The sequence below is a fragment of the Aulostomus chinensis genome, chromosome 8 (assembly GCF_037954235.1).
Source record: "Aulostomus chinensis isolate RoL2024-O1b breed Wild chromosome 8, RoL_Achi_v1.0, whole genome shotgun sequence".
NCBI classification, from domain to species: domain Eukaryota; kingdom Metazoa; phylum Chordata; class Actinopteri; order Syngnathiformes; family Aulostomidae; genus Aulostomus; species Aulostomus chinensis.
Window position 1 is genome coordinate 4,242,311 of NC_141327.1, and position 12,966 is coordinate 4,255,276.

Here is a 12,966-nt window from a genome sequence, read left to right on the forward strand (position 1 = left end):
CCATTGTTTAGCAGCCTCATCTCATCTGATGCAGATTTACATCTTTGCCACTCTTTGTCTCTGCAGGAGGAGAAAATCTGTCTTTCTAAAGAGGTGTTACGCGTTGTGGCACCCTTATGAAAGGTGTTACGTTGTTACTGTTGACAGCCATCATTTGACTGAAGTTAGCATTGATGGAATGGAATAAAGGTTATGTAATTCTCATTTCAACAGGATCTGTGAAAATCATAACGGATCACACATGACTTAGTTCACATGAGCCTGGGGTCATCACTTGTTGGTGAATACTTTTGGAACAGTCTCTCTTACGTGTTGTTCTTGCTAGTTTCCAGTCTAAGCTAAATACATCCAGAGTAGCTTGGCATTAGCAGCTGCAGAGAACTAAACGTGACCTCTGTGTGTGAGAAGGATGGAAGTGCTCAGGCTGATCAGACTCACTGATCCGAGGCCAGCGCTAAGCATCTGACTCAGTCCGTGTTTGCATGCTCAGCCTCCATGACTCACCACTCCTGCCTCTCTGTGGATAAAATTGAATTCCACTGAGAATTTTGTTTCTTTGTTTTTAAATAAACACCATAGGGTGAAAAATCCGACTCATACCACATGATACAGACAGTAAATGACACTCATGGACAACTGGGGTGGGACGACATCAATACATTTTATAATCAGCAGTTCAATTGCACCAATGCCGTGTCAAAACATCAATGTATATTATCAGCTTTCAAATATGCATTTATTTTGAAATTCCCACGGCATGTCACACCTTGTTTCACCATTTCTGCCAAAAGCCCATCTCCTCCAGATGTTTGTCAGCTGTATGTACATCAGGCATCAGTGGTTTTGTCGTCTCCTCTACACGGGGGTAAGCACAGGTCTGCTAGTTGTGCGACTTCTGCAATGTTTTATCCAACACCCTCATTTGATGGCGTGATGGTTCAGCTAAAAACCTGTAAGAACATGGACCAATAGTTAGACCCAAGGTTCTGAAAATCAGTACCGGGTCAAGACTCCTGCTCCAATTTGGTGAGAAAAGGGCATAAGTGACCCAATCTATGAAGGAAAGCAAATGCTTTATGTGTGCGGGAGTCAGGACCCAGCAACACTTACTCTAACAGCTGCCCTCAGACATTCTTTTCTCAAACAATAAAAGGAATTATCAGAATTATTATATGCAATTCTGTGAGCATATTTAGATTTTTTCCCTCATTGTGTAAGGAAAGAACTGAAGCTGTGACCTCGCAGTCATATTGTAGATTTGAACAATAGAAATGACATTCAGCGCTGCTGTATCATATTGTTTCATGTGCTCTCATTCCTTGAACTGCTTCATTGAGTGGCTGGCATATCAGGTTAATTAAAAAACAGAAATGCCTGCGTGGAATACCACTGAAGAAGAAGACTGTGAAAACACAATAGCTAAATATGGCTGATTACGTTTGGTTCTATGGTTAATTAGCATGTTGCTGGGTGTTTAAACCTTCCTTCAAGCTAAACTCAAGTGATGTGGTGTGATTTGACTCTTCTGCAGCAGGAGGTATCCGTTTCCCCTCCATCTCTGATCCATACCTACACTCACTCCATGATCTGATGACTAACGGCCTCTATCTCTGTGCTCGGGCTTATGCACGGCTCAACATCAGGCTGATAAAACGCAAAGGTTATCCCTCCAACCTCTATCGATTGTTACCCTTCTCACTTGCAGCTTGCCTGCTCACTCACAGCGGCTGGAAGCTGTGAGGAAAATCTTAATCAGCCCTCAGCTAATGCTATCAGTCACTGTGATTTTGGAAGTGAGTAATTATTGTTTGCGGGGCGATTGTTTTAGCAAGCAGGAGAGAAATTGGCTTCCGCTCCTATTCTCCCTTTTGTGTTGGCTTCAAATTGCTTGTGTGTTCTCTCTAATCATAGAGGCGACAGACAGAAACTGGCTTGTTAAAATAATGTGTAAGGTGGTTAAATAATGTGGCTGTTTTTTACACTTACACGGCAGTTAATGTGAATGTGACAATACGTTCTAGGCCTTGGTCCCAGCGTTGAGAAAAAACAAAAAAAAAAGATTTGTGAGCCCCCATGAATCAAAGCCCCAGAATGATGCAGGACCATCACTGAGTTGAAGGGTATAATTAGAGAGAAAGGAAACATGTGGTCACCACTCGGGGTACGGCTTGCATCGAGAAAAAGATAGATTTTAAGAATAAATGTCTGCGCTCACATCTTCAAGACATTTCTTCTATAACTGACTCGAACAAGGCTGAGAGTTCCGATTCATAATACACCTGTAATATCACAGAATATAATAACTTCTTGAAAACTGTAAATTACATCTGACACGCCTCTCTGATTCTGGCAGATATCAGGTACCTTGGTATTGCATAGTGACAGGTAATGAATGGCCTGGGCCAATGAGAAATCCAGGTTGAAAATGCGTTGCTTGTTTATTGGCTCTTAATGAAAAACAATTTATCTAAATCATCCACCAGGGAGGGATTGTGGTTAAATCTCTGGAAAGAGGGCTAGCATTCTTGTCATTGACAAATGCTCGGCTGTTTTTCCAAATCAAGCTGAACTGTTGAGAGAAAACAGGCGTTTGGGCCTTAAGTGCAGTCACAATATCACCAGCACACCAGCCCTGCAGAGGCGTGCAGTCCAAGGCAGATTAAAGACGAATTCAGCTTTCAGACAGCAGATGAGTGGATTACATCTGTCAGCTGAGCAGATACATGACTGCAGTGTCACATCTTATCATTCATAATAATACCACAATAAATCTCGGTCCGACACCATTTGTCTTATTACAGTATTGATGCATTTACATGATGAAGACCACGGCAGGAACAGCTGAAGTGACGGGGCGTGGGAGTGACATGCGTGTTTGTGTTCTGGTTGTTGCCACGGTCCAGCCCTGCCGCTCATTTCACTGCAGGAACAATGATGGATCGGTCATCACATCACAGGTTCACTTCACTCTGCAGTAATTCATCATAGCAGCACGCGGCAATGAAGCAACATTTGAAAGATTCGTTTTTTTTTACCGTAGAGACACAAAGCTGCCAACGTGCTTTACCGAGATGGGCTGTGATGATGACAAAGTAAGATTTTAAAAAACATTTTTTTACAGGTGGAAAATTGGTTTGTGTTGGGATGAGTGATCAGTTATCCGCATTGGTAGAACGTTATGGGTTTAAGCTTGCAAATGGGTACCTGTTTCAGTCAGCATTTCCACTACTGACATGTTTTACTGCAGTTTTTCAAGTCCCCCTCACTGAGCAAAACAATAAAATCTGAGTTAGCAGGCTAGAAGCAGCCTACACACTGAAAAGAGCAAAGGTCAATCCGTGAAGCAGGTCTTTGCGGCTGTTCTTTCGGGGAATAAAATACAAATATATAAAGAAGTTTCTTGAACAGAGGAGAAAAGTTAATCTTCAAGGCTGTGCACTGTCGCTGTGCAGCCCACTTCAGCAGAATGATGACAGGTGGGGTCAAACATTTCTTTAGAACACTGGAGAAATGTCTAACAACGCGAGAGCAAGTGTTCACACAGGAAAATGGACCTGTTGGGGGTCCAAGAGGTAAATACAACATCAAATAATTGGAAGGTCACTTTTCACATGAGGGCGGCACGGTGGTGCAGTGGTTCACACTGTTGCCTCACAGCAAGAAGGTTCCGGGTTCAAGCACTGGCTCGGGCACAGGATCTTTCTGGGTGGAGTCTCCATGTTCTCCCTGTGCCTGCGTGGGTTCTCTCTGGTACTCTGGCTTCCTCCCACGGTCCAAAGACATGCAATTGGGGACGAGGCTGACTGGATACTCTAAATTGACTGTAGGCGTGGCTGTGAGTGTGAATGGTTGTCTGTCTATACTGTATGTGTTGGCCTGCAACCTGTCCAGGGTGAACCCCGCCTCTCGCCAAAGGCAGCTGGGATAGGCTCCAGCGACCCGCAACCCTTAACTGGCTCAGCTGTAGATGGAAATGGATGATGGATGGACTTTTCACATGACATGTGTCATATTGACACATCAAACACGATGTAATTAAACATTCAGTTATAGTTCTCCAGGGTTCTGGTTCCGGACCAAAGGTCTTACATCACCATGGGCGTGCAGCATTCCCCAACATTTTGAACTGAATAACTTACCAGACCAGCATGAAGGAACTTATGTTGCCATTTTTAACTCCACAATTCCTTCCTGGTCATCTTCTGTGTCATTGTATAAACGTTACTTTTCATTCACTCAGTTCAGTCCAAAATGTCGACTATGCTTGGATATTATTTGTCTCTACATGCTGTCTCACTGGATGGTTGCAACAGAACTATAAAACATTGGGTTTTTGAATTTCACATGTGCTTCGCCTGCTCCAACTTGTCAGGATGTCTTCTGTGAAAAGGTTCTCCCGCCCCTGGCTCCCCACACACTTCATCGAAATGTGTCCTTGAGCAAGACATGTACTGCTCCTGATGAGCTGGCATCTTGCATGGTCCCCTCTGCCATCACTGTATGAATGTGAACGAGGCAGCATTGTAAAGCTATCAACAAACAGCAGCCTTTGCAGTGGGAGACAGGTATTCAAGTCTCACTTACGGGACTGGATTGCAAATTTAGCTTTAGACAGTATGTTTTTCAAACAAACATTTTGGGAAATATGCTCTGAGCCAGAGAAGAAGATAGATACGGTTCCCACCTTTGTGCATGTACTGCTGAGCTGAGATGCACAGTGAAGAGCTGACTGCTAATTAGCCTAGCGTAATGAATAGCAGTGTATGGGCAAGTTAGCATACCTCTGTAAAAGGACACACTTAGTTTTCGTTAATATAATGCACTTGTGCACAACATTCACTTTGAAATAACGACCCAAATTCATGAGAAACTGAAATTATAGAGCTAGATACACAGCCGGAACTACTTTTCTGACTGGGCGCAGTGATAGGATGCACATCATAACTTTGGCTAACTACATAAAACATCTGTTTACAATTTAAGGAGTGCCTGCTACTTCTGGTTCTTTTGTATGGTAATGATGAGGAGGATTAGTTCAGGACAAACCAGGATGCTGAGCCTCATCTGCAAGTCATTGTGCTAAACTAACTAGCGGTCAGCTGGTCTCTGTGGCTCCCTAATCCGGCACAGAGGAGATAAGGGCATATATCTACTTGTCTGGCTCTGGGGAGGATGGGCGAGAAGAGAATTTCCTGAAAAAGTTGCTGTGTTCCTCTTATCCAAGTGGTTTTTTTTGTTTTTAACTGTAAAGTCACATCATGGAACATTATTCCAGTCTCATTTCAAACCAGTGAATCTGTGTCCACTGTGACCAAGATCCTCACTGATGTCCAGTTTGTATTTTTCCACGGGGATCCTATATGTTATTGTGGTACATGTCATGCCACCCCCAGCTATGTGGCGTTTTGAGGTCAAGGTCATGTTACATGTTTCAGTGAGACGGTTACTTTAAATACGAGGATGATGCTGCTGCGTGTGTGAGAACTCCTGAAAATCATTACAGACATTATAAATATACAGTTTAATCCAATTATATATAACACAATATCGCACAAAATAAATTAAATGGAATATGTAGCTGATAAAACATTTGTGTTCAACATTTGAATGTCAGTCAATGACGCTGACTGATTAAAAATAATAGGATTTTTTCAAATGTATTTCAACACCTGTTCAAATATCCTCTCTTTAGTCAAGGAGAAATTCCAATGACCATTTAATCTGCTTCCACAAAGATTCTGAATGTCTTTCGCTGAATGAAGAATGCATTGTGGAATTCCTCCTCTTATTATTGAATTTGGTAAAATAACTGTGATAGCTCCAGCAGAAATATTCCAAGCATGAAATTAAAGCTTCTACCACTTTTGCAATGTTCAATTTGAAATGAGAATTTTACTGGAATGAGAAATGTGAGGAAATTACATGTTAAAGGGCTCACTGATAAGAAGAATATGCAGATTCGTGCATGGCTGCTTAATACCGTGTTTGTACAAAACCTAATTGTAACAAGGCTCCACACTCCATCAGCTCCCTTTAATGTACCACCAGCAGCAGGGGTTTCAAGTGTTCTTCCTGGTCTTGGTTTACACGCCATTTCACCTCTTGTTGCTGTGAACAACCTTGATCTTATTTTGGAGAGATGATGAAAACCCTGAGTATCAGATACTTTCTTCACCTCAGAGTGCAGGGGAAAATCCAGAGAGCCATAGCAACAGGAGCGCCAGAGTCACACTCATGAAATGAACTTGGAAATATAGCAGAGTAGTTTGCCAAGCACAGGCCTGACGTGAGCCAAAAGCTGGAGCCTTTTTTTTTCTGCTGACACTGCTGCTGCCTCTAACAGCTCTCTCATCTCTCTCTCTCTCTCTCTCCACCTCTTTACTCTTACTTGCCCTTCAAATTCTTCTGTTCTCCCTTCATCAACATCTTGTCCCTCTACCTCTTCTCCCTTCTCTTAGATTATGGTGCTGACTGATCCTGAGTTTGAAAGCAGCGTGCTCATCAGCTCTGATGAGGGAGCCAGTTACCAGAAGTACCGCCTCACGTTCTATGTTCTGAGCCTTCTGTTCCACCCCACTGAAGAGGACTGGGCCTTAGCCTACAGTCATGACCAGAAGGTGAGACTGTGCTTAATATCTTCCCTTTTCATGTATCACAAGTACCCGCATGTGATTCATTTAAGGCCAGAACATACTATCAACAGAACATGGTTTTCATTGGGAACCAGGCCATTGAGCATCAAGCCTCAGGTACTTCCCTGTAAGAGATGTGCACGAGGACGGCTGCAGTACGTCCATGTTACACGTGTGCACAGTTGATCTGTGTTTAACGGGTGCTGAATGTCCTGCATCCCAACTCGAGACAGTCGGCTGTGACAGGAGATGATTCACAGGACAAAATGCAGGCCTAAGTATCTAAGTATTCACCGGGATCAGACCTGACGATAAATGTGTTGGGCAGTTTAAACAGCAGCCTGCTGGGAGAACTCCATCTTAGCTTCTCTGAAGACCAACATGCTGCTGGGTTTAGTTCAGACTCAGCACAGACAGTACATGCAACCAGTCACCAAGAACAGTGTTTGCAGATGAGATCATAATGAAGATCCTCCAGGTACAGCCTCTGAAAATGTACATCATACGGACCCTCCCACACTCGCAGATGCAGAAATATAACACAAGTTTTAGGCTTTACTTGTAGAGACTGAGGACATCCTCTGAGATTTTGTTTTTTAAAAGCAAGATGAGAGAGAGTAAAAAGAAAAAAACTGCTTTGTCAAAGCAATCTAAAGTTTCTGGGATGGGAAACGTTGTTCTAGCAGCAGCACCGACGTTACAGTATGGCTCAGCCACAGTAAACTCAAAGCAAATTAACTGTTCAAAACTCACATGTAGCCTCGCTCAGGATCCTATTTCAACATCTAAAAAAATATTTCCATATTTTAAAGTGAGTTGCTATGTATCAACACCAAAATATGAGGGATGTTGGCTTTTTAGGGGCCAATTTCATCGCCATGGAAGCAACTGTGTGGAACTGAGAAATCCCACTGTCTGTCCCATTCTCATTAGTGGGATATCTCAAGGATGTCTTGAGGGAATGTCTTTAAATTATGCTCAAAAGTCCACTGGGACTTAAATGAACTTCAAGTCTTTGGTGGTCAAAGAAGTGGCGAGCATTAGTTTTGCAGAGTGGCTGATGTCCTGCACAGTGAACAATATAAAGACAGCAGGAGCATTTGAGACAGTTTCACAACGTGATCTATAGGCACCCAGTCAGGCTGTTTTTTTTTTTTTTTTTTGTATTACTGCTTTCCCATCCGTGTGCTGAGAGAAATCTGTGTCGAGGTTTGGCTCCTAGCTGGTGTAAATTCCAGACTCTGGCACCAACACCTGCTTCAGATCTGATCACCATGGCTACCCGGGTCAGTCCAGGGTTCCAGCTACAGACTGCATATGGATGGATGTTATAAATTGGATCATTAACACCATTTTGGTACTTAGTTCTTTGACTTTCAAATACTGGGAATGTTCAGCTGGAACATCCTTGTGCAGAAGGTTTTTTTCTGTCCATGTGAAAGATCGGCGGTAAGAGGTGAGTTTCACCACTGAAGTACAATTGATCAGAATGCCTTCATCAGACAATGAGGGAATGAATGAATAAATCTGAATAAAAGAGAGGCTGAAAGTAGCTGGGAGGTGAGTTTGTACCACGTAAAGTTTTAGAAACATGCAGAAAGCACCACTCAACTCCTGGTAGTAAAAATTCAAGTAACTTAAGTAACCTGGGCATATTTTGACAGTCACATCCACACTTGTCAGCCTGGCTGTGATTTCAGTTCAAGCTTTTATCTCTCAATAGTATATACAGTGCTATATTTTCCAAAAACAGAGCCTAAACACAATCGCCCACTTTTCGCCCCAGTCCTCATCATTGTGTCCCCTTCACTGAGCTGTGTCACAGCGTGCAAAGGCTGCGCACCGTCGTCACACAGCGTTCTGGCCTCGCAGCCAGCAAAGGTCAATGACACCATGACGATGACAGAGGGTTTTCTCTGCATGTGCCAATGTCAAGCTTTTTCTTGGTAGGTGGGACTTAAAAATGGGTAAATGACTAAAACTAGAATTAAAGCTGTGTTTTGGCCACCACTGCCAAACAGTGGAGTTTCAGTTCACATTCACAGTTTGTCCAGTGATGCAGATTTAAGGAATATAACAATATGACAATTCAATTTGAAGCAATATGATGTCTCATTATGCTACCTTTGTTATATGTTTAGAATATAACCAGGCCGTCAGATAAATGTCTCATGCTAACATATTTTTTGCCTATTTATGTTTATTTATTACTGACATGTTTTAATGCTTCAATCTCTCAAAGTAACCTGTTGAGTTTTAATGTGTTGTCACTCATTATTTCACTATATCATAAATGTAGAATAGGGCTGCACGGTGGTGCAGTGGTTAGCACTGTGGCCTCACAGCAAGAAGGTTCCAGGTTCGAGTCCCGGCTCGGGCACGGGATCTTTCTGTGTGGAGTCTCCATTTTCTCCCCGTGTCTGCGTGGGTTCTCTCCGGGTACTCAGGCTTCCTCCCACAGTCCAAAGACATGCAAATGGGGACGAGGCTGATTGGATTCTCTAAATTGACCGTAGGTATGAATGTGAGTGTGGATGGTTGTTCGTCTCTCTATGTCGACCCTGCGATGGACTGGTGACCTGTCCAGGGTGTACCCCGCCTCTTGCCCGTTGATGCTGGGATAGGCTCCAGCCCCCCCCGCGACCCTTAATGTGTGTAGGAATAAGCAGAAAATGACGATGGATGGATAAATGTAGAATAAATTAGCGAAGTGTCCATTTCACGTACAAACAGCCCTAGAAATGATATCATCCTAACTTTCACAAACAACTCTAAAAGCATCAGGGATATATGGTAACATTACATCCCCATGATGCTTTGCATGGCATGAGATGTTGGCGGATGTCTGCAGATAGACTCGCTGCTGCGTGCTTGTCGTACACTACCTGACTGCTTTATGACATTGCGTCAGCAATGTCATGTGACCCACCCTTGTGTCTCTTAAAGGGGCCACAACCTAACAAATAAAACAATGAATTAGTTCACTTAAACTACTAACTAAGATACAATAACAGAACACTCACTGAAGTTGACATTCACCTTCCCTCACAATTATTAGAGTGATTTTGAAACATTTTTCTGGAGTCACAATGACTTCGCTAACTACCACTGAATTGCTTCATGCTGACATTGAAAAGAACTTTTACACGATGTTAGATCGGCCCCTCAGCGTGTACTGGGATACTGACCCTTAAATTTGACCATCAAAATCTTTTCAGATTGTTCGTGAGTCCAAGTGTCTCAAATTGAAAGAAATTCCTTTGAAGCGTGCCTGAGATATCTCGTTAACTAGAACAGAAGAGACAGACCGCCCACCAAGTGGAGGCAAAGAAGAAGATATCGGGCTCATGATGGAGTACACAACCGAACACATGTACCTACTTGCTTTTTCAGAATAATTTCCTTCACTCTCTCCAAGTCTTATTTTCACACATTGGCCACAGAAAGCGTTTTTTAAAAAAAAAAGCAAGATTCCATCTTTGTGCTCCTCTACTTCATTCCAGCATAAAAACCTCAGTGTGAAGCATTGAAATTCCACCGCTGCTATTTTAGTGGCACTATTAAGATGAGCAGCATAACCAGGTTCAGGAAATCCAAATCTCTGTGAAGTCTGGGTAGGAGTATAGTTGAAAGAGAGGTGCTGTCTGCCTTCAGCCAAGGCAACACATGAAATCCTTCTGATGGATTGCAAGGAGAACGGAGAAACTACTCATCAGTCACCGTTGTTACAAAACAGTGCTTCCTAATATTAATTAAAGCAGCCCCTAGCAGATTACATTACGCATGAAAATTCAAGCGTGTACAAAATATGAGGTGCACCTGACTTGACATGAAATAGCATGGCGGGATCAATAGCAGTAAGAGCTATTGATCTTGCTGATTAAATACATCTCAGTCATGAAGGCCGGATATACATCAAGCGGCAGAGTTCAAGCAGGCTGAGCTGCTGAGATTTGGCAACTCAACACTAACAAGGGAGTCAAGTCAGAGCATGTGATTAAGATTAAAGTATGAGAATATGACTAATGTGCTTTGCATCATCACTTAGACACCTTGGCACCCAAAGAAAAAGGCCCAGACGTGATTACTAGCGCTGCTTCGCTCATTTTCGTTCCCCTCCTGAACATGTGCATCCTGAACCACCTCCCTGGGGCAGTTTTGCAAATAAAAATGTTCTTCATCTAGTTAATTCAAAGAGGTTTACACGGATATTATTGGTTGCTTCATTCGACCCGATTTCCCCCGCAGCCTCCACACTTCATCTCAATGCTTCTGCCAGCAGCAAGAAGCTTTTAATATGGTCATTTTCAGCTTGTAACTGGCTAATAGTTTTCAGACTCTGTCACTCTGGATTTAAGCAGCTAGAAGTTGGTGCTAAGCTGTGGTTAAGTGCAGCCGTGAGGACTGAACTTAGAAACTCTTAACATCAGAATCCATGTCGGGACAAACAGGCTGCGGTGAGATATTTTGTTGTAATTCTCGATTCTCTTTTATGACTAAGATTCAGGGCAGGCCCCTCCTTGAGTAAATGAGACACTTTTTAGATGTAAACCTCTTTGTGACCCTTCTAGGCTCTTATCTCATGACTGTGCGGGGGTTTTGTGGAGATGCTAAATGATTGATGTCGTCCCAAGTTGGCTTCTGACAATAAGGCCACTGTAGCTGCTGCCAAGCGAGGGAGTTATGTAAACAGTTGAATGCAGAGGAAAAGAAAGTAGCCTCACACGTTGAACGCATCAGAGCTGTCTTCTTTTATTTGCGCTGAACCCTCGCCGCTCCCAGCGGACACGGTGTTAGGATATCCATTTCTTTGTGACAAAAGCTGGGATAATAACAGTCGGATTTCTCTAATTTCATCACTTATTCATGAGAAACCTCTGTGCCCATGAATTCAAATACTGTGCTTTAGAGATACTACAGAGATCCATATCTCTAAGAAGAAATGAACATTCCCGTCTCCGTCATTCACAATGGCATCTCAGGGATGTAAACATTAGATTTCTTAAATCACTGCAGTGACGACGACTCAACCTCCCCTGCTGCTTCAGACAAGCTGGAGTGACGAGGCTCTGACTTTCTGTCATAAACTCACTCTGTAACTCACGTCTGGCGCCGGTCCTTGTAATCAAGACATCTGCTGTCCCGTGACCGGAGGAATCATTCCTCTAGCTTCAAGTTTTCATTAATGCCAATTAATGAAGTTAATGAAAATACAGTGGAATGGAGGGTCAATCAGGGTCTGATGTGGGTTCCACATCAGGGGGGCATGATGTGGTGAGTCGGGTCCAACAGGATTCCTCAGCAGTATGTGAAGGGCCATCAGAGCCTACTTTTTTTTAATCTTCTTTCTGTATTAATCTCTCATCTGTTAGTGCCACTGGCACTGCATTGCAACAATGGAGTCTGAACATGTATGCGGCGTTGCACAGGTGAGGGACAGGGTGGGGCTGAGAGTGAGAGACAGAAATGGTCACATCATAGATGGGTAGATATTTTGAAATCACACATACGGGTCAAAAACACAAAGACATACAGTAAACTGCACCTAACTTAAAATAACCCCAAAACAATATACCAACTTCAACAGCTCACAAATTACGACCTAAAACGACAGTTTTACCAATATCATAATCTTTGTACGAACTCAGTTTTCTTTTTTTATCTTAATGGGAAGAATGGTGCTGCCTGACATTGCTGGTGTTAAACCATCATCCTGGGACTCAACAACCTTTCCAGTAGAGTCAGAGTTTTCCTCTGCTTTTCCTTTACATGTCCCGGTTCTAAGCCCCTGATCCATTTTTAATTCGTTTGCACCTGACATCCACACTTTACACTGCTTGGCAATGTCACACTTAATTAAACGTAAAAAGGTTGCAGTGGCGAAAATCTGTCCACTGCACTGCTCAAGTCAAACAATGCCACAAAACAAATATTTTTTGGATTTTGCTTACTAGTTGATTTGGTATTGAAAGCAGCACATATACGTCACAGGCAGTTTGAGAAACACTGAAATTAAAACACTGACATTTTAAATTTTAGAACATGATGTGTTATTTGCCACCTCACTCGGGGTCGCTCACAGACCACCGGTGGTCTAAATGCTTTGATAAAAGTGTCTCCAGGTCAAAACAAACCCCGATGACACCATCGACCTCCCAGTGAACACAACAGTACATAAGAAGAGGAATTCAGCTTTGCTCCTTTAGCCTGTTTTTAAGATGGCCACTATTCCCCACACCAGTCGGAGTGACGGATCTCTGCTCCTGTGTGCTATGTGCTTGTCGTGCACCTGCTGGAACTTCAGCGCTCCTTTGAAAGGTGGTCAAAGACACTC

The 12,966-nt window shown here is 43.0% G+C and overlaps 1 protein-coding gene across 1 annotated transcript in view; it reads left to right on the top strand.

Annotated features, from left to right (window-relative positions):
• sorcs3a (sortilin related VPS10 domain containing receptor 3a) overlaps positions 1-12,966 on the top strand; it is a 246,077-nt gene that overhangs the window by 136,560 nt on the left and 96,551 nt on the right. The window contains exon 4 of the mRNA XM_086210510.1: positions 6,459-6,617. Within this exon, the coding sequence (XP_086066636.1) occupies positions 6,459-6,617 (159 nt within the window). The remainder of the gene's footprint in view (positions 1-6,458; positions 6,618-12,966) is intronic.